The following is a 21,546-nucleotide window of genomic DNA, read 5'->3' as shown; positions in this document are numbered from 1 at the left end:
CTAGTACTTTGATGTACTGAACCTTTATTCGGGTTGAAACATGATTTAAAGATTGCTAGAATTATTTTGATGTGTGAGATTTGACCTGTATAATGTAACAATAAGTACAGAATTAACTCAATGAGTTAATTTGTATCCAGAAAGCATTGTCCTCTACACGGAATTAAGATCATATATATATATATACGAGGAGGGTTCAAATGCCTCCATTTTTTGTGCCTCCACCATGCCTTCTTTTTTTAAAACTTTAATAATTCAAAATTTAAAACTTAAAAATCAAAATAAAACCATTGGATATGATCTACATCATTTTATCTATGCACATGTAAAAAATTATGACATTTCAATTTTATTTTGATTGTCATCAAGAGCTTGTAAAAAATGCACTAATTTGGATGATTTTACGTCTTGCTTTCCTATTCCTCTAAAATGCACATTCAGATTAATTAAGAATGCAAATAATTAAATTACCCCTAAACAACTATTTAATTATCCGCGCGTTACCATAAATTCAATTCTCCTCTCAAATCTGAATGTGCATACACGACTCCTTTTATTTTAATTCTTTGTTTTTGGTCGCAACAATTAATTTGAACATTCCAATTTCATTTCTCACCAAAACGAACACATGCAATTGTGAAAATTCACAAGGAATGAAAATGAAAACAATTGTGATCTCCATCCAATTGGCACTCCTCCTCCTCCTCTCCATTCACTTGGCATCATCCCAAAAAGTTGGTATGTACGTCTTGCTTTCCTATTCCTCTAAAAACTTTTTTTTTTTTTTTTTTAATTTTAATTTTATTTTTCTTCAATCTGGTGTTTAATTAAATTGGTATGAGCAGAGGATGAGCTCGAGTTTGGTTACAAACCGGGTGCTGAAAACGGGCCAGAGCACTGGGGTGAAATAAATGTAAATTGGACTAAGTGCGGTACCGGTCACCAGCAATCCCCCATTGATTTATTGAATGAAAGGGTTAAAGTGAATCCTTATTTAGGGAGGCTGCGACGTTCGTACCGGCCGGCCAATGCCATAATTAAGAACCGTGGATATGACATAGAGCTGAAATGGGAAGAGGATGCCGGGAGCATACGGATAGATGAAAATGATAATTATCCTCTTATTCAGTTGCACTGGCACGCTCCATCTGAGCACACAATCAATGGCAACAGGTTTATGTTACCAATAAAACACATGAAGAAAAATCGGTTGGAAGTAGAAAATACTAGAGATACATGGGCTCTCTTACCACGCCTCCATGTATCGAGGGGGTAGTTTGGACAATTGAATTGTCAAAAAGGTAAATTCTACAAAATTATTTAATTTCTCCATCTGTTATTACTTATTTGGGTTTGAACTTAATTTGAATTCATTGCTTTAGTTTTGTTGTTGTGTTATAATTATTGGTAGATAAGGACTGTATCCAGAGAGCAGGTTGATTATATTTGCTAAAAGGTGCCGTTCATCAAGTAAGTAGTTCACTTAATTTGTAATCAACAAATTTTCATTCATAAAGTAAGTTTCAAATATTTTCTTTTTAATTGCGTTTGCGTTTATTTTACAAATTAGAGGTCTCAATATCTCAATATCTCATGCATGCATGGATGATTTATTTTACTATTTTTGTAGGATGCGCATGACAACGCCCGGCCTATACAAAGTATCTACGATAGAATGATCAACATGTACCGACCTCTCAAGATTAATGATCAACATGTACAAAACCTCTTATCTCAATAGTTCATGTTAATTTATACATCTTTTTTGCTTTTACATATTAAAAAGTTAATCCAGCTTGTACAGGAATGAATGGTAACTCTATATATATTACTGCTTCATCTTGCAACAGAAAACTTATTTTCACTTTTCATATATTATATAGGACAAAGCTAAAGATACAAATGCATGTAATAATATAAATATGTAATTAAGGATTTTGTGCCAATATTAATTACAAAACCGTTCACCGGTAGTAGGCCATATGGCGGGAGCTCCTAAAAGGGGAACCATCAAATGGAGATGGTCCACCGGACCGGATAGAACTGGCAACAGCCTTCTTTTTGGGAGCCTTGACCTCAGATCGGAGCCAAGATTCCACAACAGAGAGCAAGTTGTCGGCAGTTTTCATTTCATTTATATCAGACAGCTTTGCACAGTTCTTCAATTCGCCATCTTGGATGTAAGCTAGATGTGTTGCCCACGTCTCCAACCCATCAAATATGTGTGTTGCATACACTATTGTTGCTTCTCTCTAAAGTACAGGAAAAAGATGTAAAGAATACGGTTTTCATAAATGTCAAGTGTCAATTTTGTGTGTTGCATACCTTCTTTATTTGTTTTTTGTTTCTTTTCTTTTGTCGCATTGCGTTTCCTATGAACTAATTTGGGTAATTTATGGTCAAAGGATTCTTTATTAATTGCTTAAATACACATACAACTGAGGTTATACTTAATGAACCGAGTCTTTATTACATCGCTAAGCTCCACCATTTCCCAAAAAATAGAGAAAAACAATATTACAAAATTTAATTTTAAGTTCAATTGCATAGTTGATATCTGACTGAAGCAAAATCGTGCCACTTGGGATTCAACTAATTCAGGTTAAATTAGGCAAATTCTATAGCTGGGTAACCAGCACTATAATCGAAACGTACAAGTAATGATTTAACTGCCAATTTCTGTTTGTTTTGTGCAATCTAACCATTTTCTTCTAACCTCTGCAGTATTTATTATGCAATCAATGGCAGGTACTGGTAGGGTGCCTTATGGAGGTAAAACTGTGCCATATTGGGTGAACAATTACAGAAATGAGCGTCTAAGGGGACAATTTTTTTTTGGGGGAGGCCCAACTAGAAAGGACAAGGTATAGTCTTGATTAGTTGCACTCAAAGGGTAAATTAAACAGAATCAGGGTCAACCAAGACTCAAAAGTACTTAAAATGTAATTGAGGTCAATTTTAGTATTTTAAAACTGAAGGTTTGATTATGCTTAGTAGGGGTAATTCGGGAAAATTTGCACAACAGGCAAAACTTAGTTCCATTTTTTGGTGACCAGTACCTGGTACAGTCAAATTGAAATCTTTAACAAATATGGAAGTATTTGGATTGAATTACCTGCTCACACTCCTCTTTGAAGAAGTCAAGTAGATCCATTCTCGTGACAACATCCAGATCTACTGTAATTTCATCAAGCAATAGCACCTGTATTTTATTATGCATAAAAGGTCAATTATATTCTTGCTTTAAAACAGTAATGTCAAGGGCATCAATATTGCAGTGAAGGACACATCACGCCACATCAGAATTAAGATAAAGATACTTCTAATTATTTGGGTAGAAATAATTTTCAGAATATTATACTCACAATGTAAAACTATCCTGAAAAGTTGAAAATTTAGACATATGAACAGAAATTAATTTAACAGATAGGGTTTATATAAAAGCTGAACTTGATCATGAGATAGGGAAAATCATTATTAAAACATCATAAGAGTACTTAATAAGGCATATACGCATTTCATATAAAACATCATAAGAGTACTTAATAAGGCATATACACATTTCATATTTATTTGCAAATTACAGCAAACGTTTCTCATGAAACAAGGCAACAATTTTTTTTTGGAAAAAAACCTATTAATAAAGCTGTTCTAACTTCTAAGAGAAGGATTTTTGGGAAAAAAAATTGGTGATTTTCTCAGATACCAAGTATCAGCAAATAAAGTAAACAACTGGGGAAATTTAGAAAAATGCCAAGGAAATATGTACAAGGTCAGAGATGAAAATAAACTAAGAAATAACATGAAACCTTGTAAGGTTGTAGAAGACCCATACAAATCTGAACGCGACGCCTCTGGCCATCTGATACTTTATGCATTCTCCATTCCAAATCAATGTCTAGTAAGTCTATCAGTTTCTCTCTCCTTTCTGGATCAACCCCTTCAACTGTTATTATTACCCAACTGTTAATAAGTAAAAGTAAAATGCATATATTTGATGACAAAGCAGATATAACAAATAAAACCCATATAGAATTCTAGTGCAAAAATGAACATTACCTACACAGATATTAGTAAAAGGACAAAAGTCCAAATCCCCTTTTCTAATCTTAGATTCCAGATTTCAATACTGTATCAGTTTGGTACTAAAAAGATCTATAATCCATATAATCATCAACCTATAAATCCTTATAACTATTATTATGAATTTATGATTATTTACTGTTATCTTTATTCCCTAGCATCACCCCAATCATTATTAAAAAAATAAAATAAAGATTATTTCCCAAGCATCTTTTCATTTTTAGCATTCTACGATTGTAAAAGGTTAGAGAAAAATGTCTTCTCCAGCATACCTCCAAAGATCATGTGCTCAGCCGAGAAATCACCTTGCAGTGGCACATCACCCTGCAATTTTTTAAAATGTTTTATTGCTAATAAAATACAATATCATATTAAAAAAATATAATAAAAAAAAGATTGCAAGAGAAAAGGAAACATACACATGAACCAACGTTGCGGCTCCAAGATCCACCGAGGTAAGAGAGGTGGCCACTACAGACAAGTTGTGTGTCATGAAAAGCAGAACCATTCAAAACTCTAACCACATCTCTCCCTCCTACCATATGTTTCCCCGCCAAAATTTTAAGTAAAGTTGTTTTACCTGAAATATTGTAAAATAAGCCATTGAGTTAAATATAGGAATAAGTAGATATTTGTCTTTGTGTTTTGGTGTGAGCGTGTGGCAGGCTACAATCAACACAGAATTTTTTTTATTTTTTTGTTTTAATTGCTATTGATACATAACATTAGGAGAATAGAAATAGAAATAGAAAAAGAAAGCTTTGGATTGGAGACATCCATCCTACTATACTTATACTAATTAAGAATTCAGGATGTGTAGTCGCATATTAGAAGCACCATTGGCAACAAAACTTCAGATCTAGAACTAGAAGGCAATTAATTAATGAATTAAGAAAGTGAAATTGAAAGAGATGTAATGCTTTTAAGTAGGTAGTGATCATGGAATTTAGATTGGGAGGGAGAGAGGAGAAGAGACCGGATCCGTTAGCGCCAACGAGGAGACAGCGGGAGGCGGGAGAGATGCAGAGGTTGAAGCGCGTGAAGAGCGGCGGCTGGGCGTCGTAGGCGAAACTGAGACCAGAAACCTCGATCCCTGTCGACCTCCATCCCTCCTCTTCCCGTTCGCTTTCTCTTTCCATTATTTCCTCTTCTCTTCTAATCTTAATCTCTCAAGCGAATTAGACTATTTGACATAATATTCAAAACCGAACCTGACACAGATTTAAATAAATACATTACAAATCAAAATTTGAATCCAACTATAATTGTACTCAAATACTACCCGATCCAATAACACCCACCAAACCAAACCTACCTCGCGCCAAATTGTAGACGTAGGATGGCTTAGCACCGCACAGCACAGCACAGCCGTCTAATTTCCAAATCTTTGGTGAACTGCGAGCGCTCTTGTTTGGGTTGCTAATCGGTTGTGGTTGTGGCGATTCCTGAGCCGGGCCCGGTTCGGTCTGATTAAACCATCTGGCCGAATTACAAATCTATACTATATCTAATTTTTGTTTCGAAAGTACGAGCAAAACTAAAGTGGGATATACTTATCAAGAGGAGTTAATATAGCATTTTTATAATTTTTATTCTAAGCTAAATTATCTAACATGTTCTTGGTGAAAACTTAATTTGAATCTAAACTAAATAAATTATAAAGTAAATAGTAGAGTTTAAAGACACTTAGCACGAGAGTTGATTACGGAGTTCGGCACTAACACCTACATATTTTGGGCTTGCGACTTTCGAGATGGCACGTCTTTCTTTACCCAATGAGAAAGGAATACAAGGTGGAACCGGTGAGCCCTTACAATCTCATAGTAAGTCACACGGCCCGAGCATGCTATAGGTCGCTGAGAGTCGCACTGAAATAGAAAGGGGAGAATTAGGTTTATATGCTAATCCTTTAGTGCGAGGGGAACAATTGTTCTGGAATTTCTCCCGGCATTCCTTCGGTTTCACCCATGTGACAGACTTGCGGTTCATGATCGGCTTGTCGGGGCTTTATTATTTGATTGTGGGGACGTTTAACTCCCGACAGGCACAAGCTCTGCTGTTAATTACATCAACAGGCCTTTCGGGTTCATACTGAATACCTCGTTCATTCCAGGATTTGTGTCTATTTTGGTGTGAACTGAGTAATTGGGGCTAAAAGAGGGCTTATGTAAAGTTTATTTGGTTATTTGGTTGGTTCTCGTTTGATTTGGGTATGATTTGGACATATGTTTTGGCATATGTGCATGTGCATATTTGTCATGATGTTTAGAACATGTAAAGATGCATAGAACATGTCAATTATATGATTTATATTTGAGAAAATACGTTTAAACATCATTTTTATATTTTATTTATAAAAATAACTTAAGAGAGGGATATTTTGATCATTTCAAGTTTTGGCTGAAGCTTGAACATGTTCAATTACTATTTGGATTTGTAGATAATTTAATTTTGATTCATTTGGAACTAGTTTGAGTTGATTTGGACTTAAAACGAAGAAGTTAAGATCAAAAAGGACTAGAAAGGGCTTTTTTGTGAAGTTTTTATACTTTCAGGGGCCTATTTATAAATTACCAGGGACTTGGAAATATAATTTGAGCTTTTAATAGGGTATGGAATGCAATTTGGGCTTCCAATGGCCGGTTTGAAAAGGTTTTATGCTGACAAGGGCTTTTTTGTAAATTTCGAGGGACTTCTTTATTATTTTTATATAAACATAGGGGTTTATGTGCAAAAGGGCTTCATTTAATCTTTTATGGACTTTAAAATTGGTGCTGGGCCTTTGAGATTTGGATTTTGAGCCTTAAGTGTGCACTGCCCATTGGATTTGATCTCTGGGCTTTGAGATTAGGATATTGGTCTTTAAGATGTGCTCTGGGCCTTAGATTTTGATCATTGGGCTTTGAGATTAGTGCAGAGGCTTGATTTGATCATATGGGCTTCAAGATTTGGACTTTAAGCATTAATGAGTGCACTGGATTTTCAAGGAGTGCACTGGGCTTTGGATTTTAACATATGGGCTTTAAGATTCGGGTTGACCCTTTTAATTTACTTGAACCACTGACAAGGAGGTCCCAGCTTGTCAATAAACCGTTGGTTCATGGATTTGAATATAGGCCTTCAGATCTACCCTCATGCTTTGAGATCCGCACACTTGCTTTAAAATATGTGCTAGACGACTGACAGACTAGGGTTCATCTCTGACAAATCGTGTCCGGCCGATTCCGACCACGGCTGAGAAGGTCGGTACCGGTACCATCAGATCCGGCGGCCTAGGGCTGAGAAGGTCGATACCGGTACCAATAGGGGTTTAATCTAGTTTCCATTGATTTTGTTGTGGTTTTCTTCAATAGTTTGGTCATTTTACATCGTATGAACATATAAAAAACATTTGAAGCATCAATTTTGTATTTGAAGGAGCTTTGGACATGAATTAGGTATTTGGTGCCTTGAACAGTCACTGGTTTGGTACCGATGAGAGGTACAATAGCATGAAAACTGGTTCAAGTGTTTGGAAGACTTGATTTGGTCATTTTGAAATGATTTGAGCATAGTGGAGGCTTCAATTTGATTTGAATCAAAGTTTGGTGTATGTGAGGGCATGAAGCTTGTATTTTAGACCTTTTTAATCTATTTTCTCATGAATTTTATACATAAGATGCAAATTTTCTTTTGCAGGATTGTGAAGGGATGTATAATGAGTACTTGTGCCAATTTTTACCATTTTAGGAAATTTATTTGTACTTTTAAGCATTTTATTTCAGAGAAGGGCATGAAGGGTAAAGGAGGTCATTTATACATTTTAATTTCAGAATTTTTATTTTGAAAAACTGAACTTCAGAAAATTATAATTAATTGTAGAAAAATCCAAAAAATATGAAATTAATGTCAATTTCATGTATTTTTGAGTCCTCTATCTAGCTATGAAGTCCATTTTTCATTTTGGTCCCTGTGCTGATCTGCACTGATCATTCTGTCAGAAGGGGTCATTTAGTGCATTTCAATGCATTTCATTGTACCAGTTGGGCTTTCATGGACATTTAATACTGAGTCCTTGTGTGGTTTGATACCAGGGACTGTCTCAAGTGTCTATACCATGACAGAAGGGTTTGGTATGGGCTTTATACTCATTTGAACAGCTTTAAACCACTGTTTTCATACCAGTAACAAAGAAAATGAAGATCAAAGTGTTTGAAATTCATCAAATCATACTTTCAAGATGTTTAAAACAAACCAGAGCCTGGAAAATTGCAGGGAGGTCCCTGGTTGTCTGAAAATCATGTTTTAAAGTATTTTCACTTGATTTCAAAGGGGAATATCATCAAAACTTCATAGGGAAAGGATGTAAATGGCATGTGGCAGTTGTAACTGCTGCATTTTTACACCTTAGCCCTCAGTTTCTCACTAATTGCAAATAAACCTCAAAAATAGTGAAATTAGCCATTTTAAGAGCATAACTTTCCTATTTCTTTGATTTTATTTGCATGTAGGCCATCTCAAGTGAACATTGGGTTGAGAACAGCAAAGGATGCCAGCTGGCTCAACTTTAAACAGTCCTTGTGTGATAATTTTTTGATTTAAGTCACTTTATTCTCATTTTTAATCATTTTTATAAAGAAATCATAGGGTCTGATGAGCAAGGATGTCAACTGACTCTACTACACTCATCTTTGCCTATAATCAAATTATAAAAATAATTGAGGGAGGCAGAAAAGGGAAAAAAAATGCAGAAAAAAGAGTTTTTATACATTTTTATAAGTTTATTTTGATTTTTATTATGCTAAAGCAGTAAAGAAGTATAAAATAACATAAGAGAAACTAAAATATACTAAAATAACATTTTATTACTTTTTGTTACTGTTTTATAACAGAAGATGCAAATAAAAGGGTTTTTATTGATCATTAGGCTTACATTTTCAATAGTTCATCATAAGATGAACTCAGAAATCATCAAGCCTTCACATTTTCATCTTAGAAACAGAAGAGAAGAAGAAAAGAAGAAAAATAACAAAGAAAAGGGAATGAAATGCATAACAGTAAAAGGAAATATACAAAGAACATCAAAGAAGAACTTTATTCATCAAAATATATGTACAAAATCATGGCCCTTCACTGGCGTACATCTTTCTAACTTCAATTACCTATTTAAAAGCTTGTTACAGTAATCAGAGAAGAAAAAGGCCTCTGTTGAGCCAAATTACAGTGTATTTGAGGATTTCGAATATGCTATATATTCTAGCAGAGGTTTTGGAGATGTGTATAATGATTTGAACTTGGCTATGGGAGCCTTTAGACAGGCAATATCAGGATTTAGGGTTTAGCATGCAACTGACTTGGTTTCCTTACATCCATCAAGTGTTTGATTGAGGGTCTTAATGCATTGGTTTCATTCCATGAATATACTTGGCAGGGGATCACCCAATTGGGTGTAAACATTTCTTCAATCCTTTGTTGGATGATTTTTGACCTTTGGATTGCATTGAGAACAACATATGGCATGACAGCCCTTGATTTACTGACATTCCAAAGAGGTATGATGAATTGCATGATTCCAAGAGATTATGGTCCAATCCAATAACACTTCTAAAAATTTATCGAATTGACTTCGAACTACAAATCTAAACCGTTGAAATCCATTTACTTTGTAAATTTTTTAAAGTTTCAAATTCATTTAACACATGGTCAAGCGGTCAAAGCAATAAACATTTTATAAGTTATTTTTTAAATTGTTTTATGTATTTATTTTTCATTATTTTTTTTGACAGTTTCACTGTGTACTAAATAAATTCGAAACTTTAAGAATTTTGCATGTACATGCATCACTCACGAAGTACATAAATTTCAACGGTTTGAATTCGTAGTTGAAAGTCAATCCGATAGTTTTTTGGAGGTGTGATCACCAATCCCTCTTGATAAACACATCACACCCTAATTTTGCTCCGCAAGTACTGATCACCTACTTCATCTACAGTAATATGAATATGAATATGAATAGTAGTTTCTTATTTCTTACTTTTCTTGAAATTTTCATATATTATATATTTTATCATTTAGTAGAAATACCATCCAAATTGTTTTAAGTATGAATTTTATTTTAAATTTTAAATGTTGAATAAAATTTGTATCCAAATTTACTAAACAAAATGCGTATAAGAATATAATTAATTACCGTTGTCTATTTCACTCAATAAAATGTGAATACAAATATATATGTATCAAAATTAACTCAATATGAAATTTTAACTGTCCGTTTATTTCGAATTGTTCAGTTTATATGACTAATTATAAGGAGTTTTCTCATGCATGTAGTTTGTGATCTACTAATTAATAAGATTTTATTTATTTTTGTATCAAATATATATGTGCATCGGTATTATTTTATATTAGAAAAACTCTAATCTGCTTTTATAGTCTTAATATTATAATTATTGAGTATTAAATTAATTTTGGGTTAGATGCTCTTTTAAGGAAAGTCAAGAATCAAAGTTTATATAATATAGGCAGAGCAGCGCAACTTGCTTAATCAATACAGAAATTATGTAATTTATAAAAAGTTGTATCTATTTTTGAAAAAAATCAAAAACTTTAATTTATTTAATTATTGTTTTTCAAAAAGAATTCTCAAAATAGATATAACTTTTTATAAATTAAATGTACTAGAAAGGTCACAATATTTTCTGGATTACCTAGAAGTGACTTTTGAACCGGGATCAATAACTCAGAATCTAATTATTTATATTTTTTTCCAATAACACATAAAGAAATATATTAATTTTTCTTACAGCCACGAAAAATCCGATCTGAAAAATATTGATCCGGGTTATTTGTTATAGTCTTTCTAATAAATCAAATTATATTGTATTTCATCTATTTTTAAAGAAATATATTCAACATTTCTAATATTTTAATACAAAAAGTAAAAAAAATAAAAAAAATTCTGTTTTCAAAAAATAAAAAATAAAAAAGGCAAAATGCACAAATCCGGTTAACCATTAACCGGATTTGTGCATTTTGAGTCCAGGAAGTGGTTAACCGGAAGTTTGTATCAAATCCGGTTATTGGATAACCGGATTGGATATTTTTCGAATTTCATTGCAAAACATGGTAGATTTCGTAATTTGTTATTTGATTTGGATATTTATAAAAATTTCGGGTCCTTTCATCTTCACCCTTAAGCCATTGAAAAGAAAATACAAAATAGATTGAGTTTGATGTTTCAGGAAAGAAAATGGTATCGATGGAAATTTTTAGTTTGAGGGTTTACGGAAACTAATATTTTCTGTTTAATTTGGCAATAATTTTATAGAGTTAATCTTTATTAGTTTTCTAGACCACTCATGCTGATGATTTCTATCAACTGTTTTCTTTCCTTCATCCATCATTTTCTTGTTCATGCCTTAAACTTGTGAAAATAGAATAGAAAATACATTGGTTTTAGGAAAATATTGGTTGTTGGAGAAAGAAATCGGTGACTATGGAAATGATGAACATGATTAATTATTTACGAAAATTAACTTTTTCAATTGAAATGTAAGTCTCCTTTAGTTTCGCAATAGTTTTTTTTTCTACTCAAAAGATATAATAAGTATTGGTATGAAATATTTTTGGACGTTTTTGTATATATTCAAATGAGAGAAATTACATCTTTATAGAGATACAGCTCATGCTTATCTCACTGTTATGGTAAATAACAAAAATAGAAAATGCAAAATGAAAGGCAAGACAGATTGCCGTTTATTATTACAAAATCATTCAAGATCAAAATGTTCTAAAGTATAGAAGCTATTGGAGACATCCAGTTCATTAGGTTAATATGCCCCCTCAAGCTGATGTGGCATTTGTCACAGTAAGCTTGTCTCTTAGAAACTGAAATCGCGCAGTTGGAAGTGGCTTTGTCATGACATCAGCCAATTGATCTTTGGAGCATAAGAAGCGCACAAAGTGTTCCTTTGAAACCACTCTTTCACGAACAAAGTGATAATCAATTTCAACGTGCTTGGTCCGCGCATGGAACATGGGATTGGAGGCAAGGAAGGTAGCGCCAAGGTTATCACACCATAAAGTTGGTGGAGAATCAATAGGGATATGAAGCTCATGAAGCAAGTGTTGTAGCCATAGAAGCTCGGGACAAGTGATTACTAAACTTCAGTATTCGGCCTCAGTACTGGAACGAGAGACGGTGGGTTGTTTCTTTGCACTCCAAGATATGAGATTTTGACCAAGATAGATGCAAAAACCCGATGTTGAGTGACGGTCATCAATGGATCCGACCCAATCCGCATCACTATAAGCATTAATATTAGTAGTAGATGTAGAGTGGATGGTGAGACCATGATGAATCGTGCCACAAATGTATCTCAAAATGAGTTTGACTGCGAACCAATGGTGTATGGTGGGTGAGTGCATGAATTGTGTTCACGGCAAAGGAGAGGTCCGGTCGAGTTATGGTTGCGTATTGAAGAGCGCCAACAATGTTGCGATAAAGATGGGGATCATCAAAAGGAGCGCTATCATTTGCAAAAAAGGAAGAGTTGGTGGCCATGGGAGTGGAGCATGGTTTGGCGGATTGCATGTTTGTCTTGGTGAGGAGCTCATTGAAGTATTTGCTTTGAGAGAGGGTGAGGCCCAGAGGATGGGAATTAACCTCAATTCCCAAAAAATAAGTTAATGGGCCGAGATCTTTGAGGGAAAAAGCTTCTTGAAGGTGATCAATGCATTGGCGAATATGAGAGGTGTTGCTTCCGGTGATCAAGATATCATCAACATATACCAAGATATATGTTGTGTGCTCGAGTGAATGAGAGGTAAAGATATAAGGGTCATAGTTAGAGGCTACAAACCCAAGTGTGACCAAAACCGAGCTAAGTTTAGTGAACCAAGCCCGAGATGATTGTTTGAGACCATAGAGAGCTTTTGAAAGAAGGCAAACATGGTTGGGTCGGTCGGGATCAATGAAACCCGAGGGTTGTGATGAGTACTTGTTCGGTTATATTACCGTTCAAGAAGGCATTATGAACATCGAGTTGATGGATTAGCCAATTGGTAGAAACAGTAATAGACAGAATAAGTCTAATAGTTGTAGGTCTAACAAGTGGACTAAAGGTATCAAAATAATCGATATCTTCAACTTGAGTGAAACCCTTTTCCACTAAGTGCGCCTTGTACCGCTCAATTGTACCATCAGCTCGTTGCTTGATGCGATAGACCCATTTGCATCCGACAACTTGTTGATTCGGTTGAGGCAGAACTAAGGTCCAAGTACGATTGTGTGCAAGAGCATTCATTTCTAAGGCCATGGCATGACGCCACTCGGGTTTGGAATTTGCTTGAGTAAAAGAGGTAGGTTCGGCCTCAAGAGATGTGGTGTAGGCAACATGATCAGGAAATTGTCGAGTGCGGCGGGTGTGATCACGGGTTCTAGTGATCATGGGATGTATGGAGGCGACTGGTTGATTAGGAGGTGTAGAGGTGGTTGCTGTTGGTAGGTTGGATGTAGGAGTAGGTTGGTTGGAGGGGATCTGGGGTGGTGTCGGGACAGAAGTATGAGAAGTAAAGGAGGAGGGGATATCAGGTGTTATTTGTTGTTGAGTCGAGACTGGGCTAGAGGGGTTAGCGAGAGGGGATGTGTTTGGGATTTGGGCTGGAGAGGGATTAATTAGATTGGGTTGCGGCATGAGAAGGGGTGTAGTGACTGGGCCGTAGTTATTGGGTTGTGTAGAGGAAGGATGTGAAGTAAGAGGGGATATTAATAGAGGTGCGCCAGAGGATGTGGTGGGTTGTGGCAAAAAATTTAAAGTATCTGTTTGAAGAGGTGTCGGCTGAAATGGAACATTTTTAAATGGAAAATAATTTTCATCAAATTGGACATGGCGTGAAATATATAATTTATTGGTGGGAAGGTGTAGACAGCGGTATCCTTTTTGTAAAGTAGCGTATCCAAGAAAAATGCAAGGGAGGGATCTTAACTCAAGTTTATGAGATGAATATGGTCGGGTGTAAGGGAAGCAACGACAACCCAAGATACGAAGAAATGTGCAATCGGGGTCTTGAAGAGTTTTTTAAAAGGTATTTTGCCCGAATGAGAGGGAGAAGGTAGTCGGTTGATTAGATAGACTACACTTGAGCAAATTTCGTCCAAATAAAGAGAAGGGAGAGAGGCATGAGACATGATTGCCAAGGTTAATTCAATAATGTGTCTATGTTTCCGTTCGGCCAAACCATTTTGTTCGGGTGTGTATGGGCAAGATGTTTGGTGTAGGATGTGAGGAAATTGTCTTGTGATGGGTAAGAATTCGGTACCCCCATCGGTTCGCAAAGTTTTAATTGTAGTTGAGAGAAGGTTTTCGGCTTGTGCTTTGAAACATGAGAAAAGGTGAGGTACTTCACTTTTATTTTTCATAAAATAAATCCAAGTGAATCTAGTGAAATCATCGACAAATATAACATAAAAGCGAAATTCATTAAAAAAGGTAACAGAAGAAGGATCCTATACATCTGAGTGAATAAGTTCCAAAGGAGAAGAAGTAGTAGAATGAGAGGTAGTAAATGGTAATTTATTAGACTTGGCCAAAAAACAATCATGGCAAGTGCTCAATTTATTTGAAAGACAAGGTAAGCAAAAGTTTTTAAGCAAAAGCAAAGTTGTAGAGGAGGATGGGTGCCCAAGTCAAGCATGTCACGTGTCGGCCGAGGCATGAATTCCTAGAAGGGCTTGAGGAGGGGAGCAAGGTGATGAAAAAGAGAAGAGGCCATTAGTGCATGGAACTTGAAGGATGGTTGTCTTAGTGTGGAGGTCCTTGAAAAAACAAGAAGAAGAAGAAGAAGAAGAAGAAGAAAAATTCAATAAGTAATTGGGGGTTATCATGCAATAATTGAGAGAGGCTAAGGAGGTTTTTAGAGAAATTAGGGACATGTAAAATATTGTGGAGAGAAATAGAATGTTTAGAAAGAAGAAGGTTAGAAGAACCGATGTGAAGAATCGGTAGACTCGAACCATTTCCAATTTGAAGGGTGTCATGTCCATCATAGTTGAAAAAGGCAGAAAGGTTGTTTAAGTCATTTGTGACATGATTTGTGGCACCAGAATCGAGGACCCAATCAGTGGAGGCAGCGGGCTTGGGAGAAGGGTTTGCCACATAAGCTTGGTAAGAGGTTGGTCGGCCAACATAATTTGGATCAGCGTCATAACGAAAGTAACATTCTTTGGCAGTGTGACCATGTTTGGTGCAAATCTGACATTGGGGTCTGTTAGAATTGGATTGGTGAGGTTGGTTCGGCCTAGGAGTTGTGCCTTTAGTTTTGGGCTGTTGGTAGTTGTAATTAGGTTTGGGTTTCTGTTGGGTGTTATTATAATTGGGCTTTAGGGTATTGTAATTGGTAGAGGAAGTATAAGTAGGCCGTGGGTTTGAGTTCTCGCTGTAATTGGTGTAATTGGGTTTTGTCATGAAAGCAGTAGGAGAGTTCAAAGAGGAAGAAGATACGGTGGACTGACCTTGGAGGCGTGACTCATAACTGAGTAGCGAGCCGCGAAGGGAGGTGAAATAGTAGGGTTGAAATCGAGAAGCTGTGGTGATAGAGGTGATAAAAGGGTTGAATTCCAGCCCTAATCCATTCAGAACAGCCATCACCAGATCGTCGTCAAGGTATGGATGGCCGATGAAGGCGAGTTCGTCAGCAAGATGTTTCATTTGCTTGAGGTAGTCTGAGAAAGAAGAAGAACCTTTGGTGGTTGTTTGAATCAGCCGGCGAAGGTCTTGGAGCCGAGCACGAGAGGTATCAGAATATGACTGTTTGAGAGTAGACCAAAGATCAGCTGTGGTGATGCAAGAAGCCACCTGAGATTGAATGGTTTTAGTGAGAGAGGCACGGATCCATCCCAAGATCATTTTGTCTTGTCGATCCCAAGAAGAGAAGAGCGGATCGGTTGATGTGGGCGGATCCGATTCAAGGAAGCATGTGAGATTGAATCCATGGAGGATAGGCTGGATTTGGGATTTCCAAGTGAGAAAATTATTTTCATTTAATTTGGTAGCAATGGGAAAATTGAGAGGGATGATAGGGTCGGCTGTAGGTGGTGGAAGGGGCGGCGAGATTGGGATTTCAGCCATGACATTTGCCTAAGGCTCTTATACCATATAATAAGTATTGGTATGAAATATTTCTGAACGTTTTTGTATATATTCAAATGAGAGAAATTACATCTTTATAGAGATACAGCTCATGCTTATCTCACTGTTATGGTAAATAACAAAAATAGAAAATGCAAAATGAAAGGCAAGACAGATTGCCGTTTATTATTACATAATCATTCAAGATCAAAATGTTCTAAAGTATAGAAGCTATTGAAGACATCCAGTTCATTAGGTTAATAAAAGAGTAGTTGTCAAAATGATTCATGCTGATGATTTCTATCTTTTCCTTCTTCTTTTTTTGTCCATCAATAATATGGATGGTCACTTGATATACATTAATAATATATTTATTAATAGAGTGTAATAGATAACGGGAGCTGAAACAATAAAATTGTGCATTGGACTTTCTTAAATGTTGCTGGATTAATTTCAACAAATTAATATATGGGAGATTTGTATATAGTTGGTCCATTGGAATACGTCTTCATATTAATAACTTCTATGAGGTACTTAATTACCTTTTTATTCATAGTTATTTTTTTGTTTTGGAGGAAATAAAACTCATCGGTACGTAAACATCTGTTAATAAAGAAAATTGTTCTTTATTTTTTATTTTCTTCATCTTTAGGGGTAAGCTAGGGGTTTAAAAAGGTTGAAACCATTTTCAATATTTGTCGGAGTGATACACTTAATATATATCGATATGGTCTCCAACATTTGTTACTTAAAATATCGATTGATTTGATATTTGTAGGTCCAAAAGACCGAATTTTTTATTTATATCCAAATTTTATATTAAATTTAAAAAATTATCCGAATCGTCTTTGTTTCTCGAAAAATATCCATTCTGGAAATTTTTTTTCCGGAATTACCCTCTAAAACCGGAAAAAAATTTCCGAACTCTCTATTCTCTTTCCGGAAAATTTTTTTCCTATTTCAGAATCCGGAATTTTTTTTTCCGGTTTTAGAATCCGGAAATTTTTTTTCCGGAAATAGCAATTAAAATTCCATAAATTTTTTTTCCGAAATCGCACTGAATTAGTTTATAAAACTGCGAAGTTTGATCTGTGACTTTCACTCACTCAGCGCTCGCTCTCTCACAGTAAGTTATTTAATTTTTAATTATTTAAATTTATAATTTATAATTAAAATTTTTATTTTATAATTTAAATATATAATTATTTAATTTAAATTTAGAAGTATTTAATTTTTAATTACTTAATATATAATTATTTAATTTTATTAATTCTAAAATGATTTAGAATTGTTTTAGGAACATTTTTCCTTTTCGGATCCCTTACGGAGCTTTGACTGTCTGATCGATCGGTTCTTCCATTGAGGTAATTTTTTTTTATAATATTTGTCCAGAAAATTTAGAATTTTTTACAACCTTCCAAAATGGTTTAGAATAATTAAAAAAAATCCAAAATAGTTTAGAATGTTGCCCTATTAATTTATGAAATTCCAAAATAGTGTAGAATAATTATAGAATATCCAAAATTGTGTAGAATATTTTGTAGAGGCAACACAATTTTTAATTACTTACATGTTGTTATTTTTGAAATTGCCAGACCAATCGAAATTAAAAATGACAACTATTTGTGTGAAAATTTATATTGGAGGGGAAATCCAATACAATGATGACGGGGTCTATTACAGTACCCGAGCTAAATACTCATTACCGCTAACCGTGAACCACAGTTTTGATTATCTTCTGAATGAGATTTATAAATTAGTTGGGTACAATTCTAGCAATGCAAATCTGGAAATCCAGGCCAGATTTAACATATCCACTTAGGGGTGTTCATCGGTTCGGTTCGGTTGAAACCGAACCGAACTTGGTAAACCAAAGTTATAATTCGGTTTTAAAAATAGAACCGAACCGAACCGAATTAGCATTGCAACCGAACCGAACCGAACCGAACCGAACCGAACCGAAGTTTTATTTCGGTTTGTTCGGTTCAAACCGAAATATATTAATTTTTTTATTTAAAACAATTGATTTATAATAAACCTAAGTATATTAAGAAATAAACCGGAGTATTAAGAAATAAACTAAGATATTTAGAAATAAACCAATTATTTAAAGCAATTGATTAAGAAATAAACCGGAGTATTAAGAAATAAACCGGGGTGGTTCGGATCAAATTCATATTATATGAAAGTTCTGTCGGTTCGGTTATTTCAGTTTTGAAAATTTTCAAACCGAACCGAAGTTATAATTCGGTTTTGAAAAGCCAACCGAACCGATCCAATAAACCGAAATAACTGAACCGTTTAAACCGAACTAATTCGGTTCGGTCCAAAACCGATTAAATCGAACCGTTTGAACACCCCTATGTCCACTGATGGTCAACGTGACTACCACTTAGTACCGGTAATGAACCAACAATCATTCGAAATGATTTTAGGAATTGTGTCGTCTTTTACACAAAGGTTACCGGTTCTGGAGTTATATGTAGAATTGGAACCGAACTATACCAGTCATATACCTGAACCTCGATCCCGACCCAGTACCAGTCGGAATCCTGTGGATCCCGACCCAATACCAGTTAGATCTCGACCTAGCACCGGTCGGTACTCTGTGGATGTAACAATGAGACCCCGACCCAGTATCGGTACCAACTATGTGGATCAACCAGTTATACCCCGACCTAGTACTAGTCAGAATCATGTGGATCAAGACCCAATACCAGTTAGATCCCGACCTAATACCGGTCGACACTCTGTGGATATACCAATGAGATCCCAAGCCAGTTCTAGTGCGGTCCGCAGACATGTACGTGATTATTAGCATGTACCTGTGGATGCAATTGATTCTGATAGTTTGGCGAATGGAGATGAGATGCTCTCCGGTGAGTCGTCGGGTTCCGATGATGATATCGGACAGCCCAACCAGTCACAACCACAATCCCGTCAAATACAATCCCGTCAATCACAGTACCCGATTACTGGTCGGAAAAATATGACACATCCGGTTGACAGTTTCAATGACATATCCGGTTTTCGGCCTGCGGATGTCGATTTTTTTGGCAGCTCAAAAAAAATATTCGATAATCCATTGGCTAAGGGTGTAGTTTATGAGTCGAAAACAGCTCTAAGGATAGCAATCAATGAGTTTCATCTTGAAAATAATTGTGAGTGCATGGTTCTTAGGAGCGAACCTAGACGTTACGAAGTGGGGTGCAGAGATGCTTTTTGTAAATTTAAGGTGTCCGCGAAGCAGAACGATCTTTCAGAATCTTGGATTATTACCAAACAAGCACTTCCCCATACATGCACAGTATCGGCAACACGTACTGATCATTGTCAGCTTACAGCAGAGATGGTTGCCCTTGCGATTGATAAGGCCATTAGAAGAGATGTGTGCTCTTCTATAAATCATATTCGAGATATCATCATGATGAAATATGATAAGGTAACCCCCAAGTACAACAAATTATGGAGAGGCTGTGAGCTTGCTATTGCAAATCTATTTGGGAGTTGGGAGAACTCGTACAACTTGCTTATTCCACTATTGGAAGCCATTAAGAGAAACAATCCAGGAACTAAGTATTGTGTGATGTCGACCCCGATTGAGAAAGAAACTGATAGGTACTTCCACAGAGCGGCATGGGCATTTGGAGCGTGTATTGCAGCGATACCGTTCCTCACACTAGTGATTAGTATCGATGCATGTTTCATGTCGGGGCGGTACTAAGGTAGGATGCTAATGGCATGTATGTACGATGCTGAAAACCAATTGCTTCCAGTGGCTTTTGCAATTTTGGAGAAAAAAAGCGCTAACAACTGGGGTTTTTTTATGAGATGGTTAAGGTTGGAAGTAATTGGAGATAATTGATTCTTTTGTGTCATATCAGATAGACATTTGGGAATTAAAGCCGTGTTCCAGGATCCAAATCTCGGATGGGATGAGTCTACCGATCAATGTGTGTATCGGTATTGCTCCCAACATGTTGCCGAAAATCTCTACAAGCATGTGGGCCGTAAGAGAGAGGTTAGCAACAGGTTCATAGCTGGAGTGAACAAATGCAAACCTAGGAGGTTGCAAGAGATGTTACAAGACTTTGAAATTAGTTGTCCGAAGGCTATCGACTACCTTAACAAGGTGGGTAAGAGGAACCCTAACGATGAAGACGAGCTTCCATGTCCAGAGAAGTTGTATAAAGCTTTGGACAGAGGCCACCGATGGGGGATAATGACAACAAATGGGTCAGAGTCACTGAACGCCGTGTTCAAAATTAGTCGGCGATTACCGGTTGCAACGGTCGTGGAGGACACGTTAAAATATCCTTACTCTAAAGTAAGAAAAAAATCAATTACAATATAATTTGATTACTTACAGAGTTATGAAAAACGAAATAAATAAATGCTTACCTCCTTAGACGCCTCATATACCCTATGATTGCCATGAACTATCCACAATAAGGGGCTAAATCTATGCTTAAGTACTTGGTCTGCCATACTACAAAATTCGAACAATATTGTAAATCACCTTAAATTTTTCTAAATTATTCTACACCATTTTGTTATTAATAAAATAATTTTCTAAATTAATAGGGTAATTTTCTGTACAACTTTGGTATTTTCAAAATTATTCTACACCATTTTGGTATTTTCTAAATTATTGTATACTATTTTTGAATTAAAATAAAATTATTCTACATCCTTTTGCTATTTTCTAAATATCCGAGACTATTTTGGTATTTTCTAAATTATTCTACACCATTTTGGTATTTTCTAAATTTTCTACACCATTTTGGTATTTTCTAAACCATTTAAAATGAACTAATTAATTATATTTTAAATTAAAATTAAAACAATATAAATATAAACACCTGAATCGCAGATCTGATCGATCAGATAGTCAGAGCTCTGAAAGGGATTCCTAAAAAATTTCTAAATTAATCTAATAATCTTCTACATTAATAGGATAATTTTCTACACCATTTGATATTTTCTAAATTATTCTAGACTATTTTGATATTATCTAAATTATTCTAGACTCTTTTGGTATTCTCTAAATTATTCTAGATCATTTGATATTTTCTAAATATTCGAGACTATTTTGGTATTTTTTCTAAATTATTCTACATCATTTTGGTATTTTCTAAATTATTGTACACCATTTTGGTATTTTCTAAATTATTCTAAACCATTTTGGAATTTTCCAAATTATTCTAGACCATTCGGTATTTTCTAAATTATTCTACACAATTTTCTAAATTTCTAATTTTTTTGAACATTATTCTACACCATTTTGGAATTTTCTAAATTATTCTAGACCATTCGGTATTTCCTAAATTATTCTACACAATTTTCTAAATTTCTA

General features: G+C 35.2%; 1 protein-coding gene and 1 pseudogene across 1 annotated transcript; one reads left to right on the top strand and one right to left on the bottom strand.

Moving 5' to 3' along the window:
- Positions 1-653: 653 nt before the first annotated feature.
- Positions 654-1,276, top strand: LOC144557198 (alpha carbonic anhydrase 7 pseudogene; annotated as a pseudogene).
- A 460-nt stretch (positions 1,277-1,736) lies between these two features.
- Positions 1,737-5,261, bottom strand: LOC144557379 (ABC transporter I family member 19-like). Its single transcript, XM_078305944.1, has 6 exons — positions 5,060-5,261; positions 4,503-4,663; positions 4,356-4,407; positions 3,810-3,946; positions 3,116-3,202; positions 1,737-2,252 (listed from the first exon to the last, which is right to left on the bottom strand). The coding sequence occupies exons 1-6, from the start codon at positions 5,220-5,222 to the stop codon at positions 1,965-1,967; spliced, it is 888 nt and encodes a 295-aa protein (XP_078162070.1). The 5' UTR covers positions 5,223-5,261; the 3' UTR covers positions 1,737-1,964.
- Between the last annotated feature and the right edge of the window lie 16,285 nt (positions 5,262-21,546).

The sequence above is a fragment of the Carex rostrata genome, chromosome 7 (genome assembly GCF_964058835.1).
Source record: "Carex rostrata chromosome 7, lpCarRost1.2, whole genome shotgun sequence".
Classification (NCBI taxonomy): Eukaryota; Viridiplantae; Streptophyta; class Magnoliopsida; order Poales; family Cyperaceae; genus Carex; species Carex rostrata.
The sequence above is the reverse complement of the archived record's forward strand: the minus strand, read 5'-3'. Positions and strand labels throughout refer to the sequence as shown.

Coding starts and splice junctions, on each gene's coding strand:
- LOC144557379 (XM_078305944.1), bottom strand. CDS start 5,222: ATGGAAAGAGAAAGCGAACGGGAAGAGGAGGGATGGAGGTCGACAGGG. Junction 3,947..4,355: donor TGAGCACATGATCTTTGGAG/GTATGCTGGAGA, acceptor TAATAATAACAG/TTGAAGGGGTTGATCCAGAA. Junction 3,203..3,809: donor GTCTTCTACAACCTTACAAG/GTTTCATGTTAT, acceptor AATAAAATACAG/GTGCTATTGCTTGATGAAAT.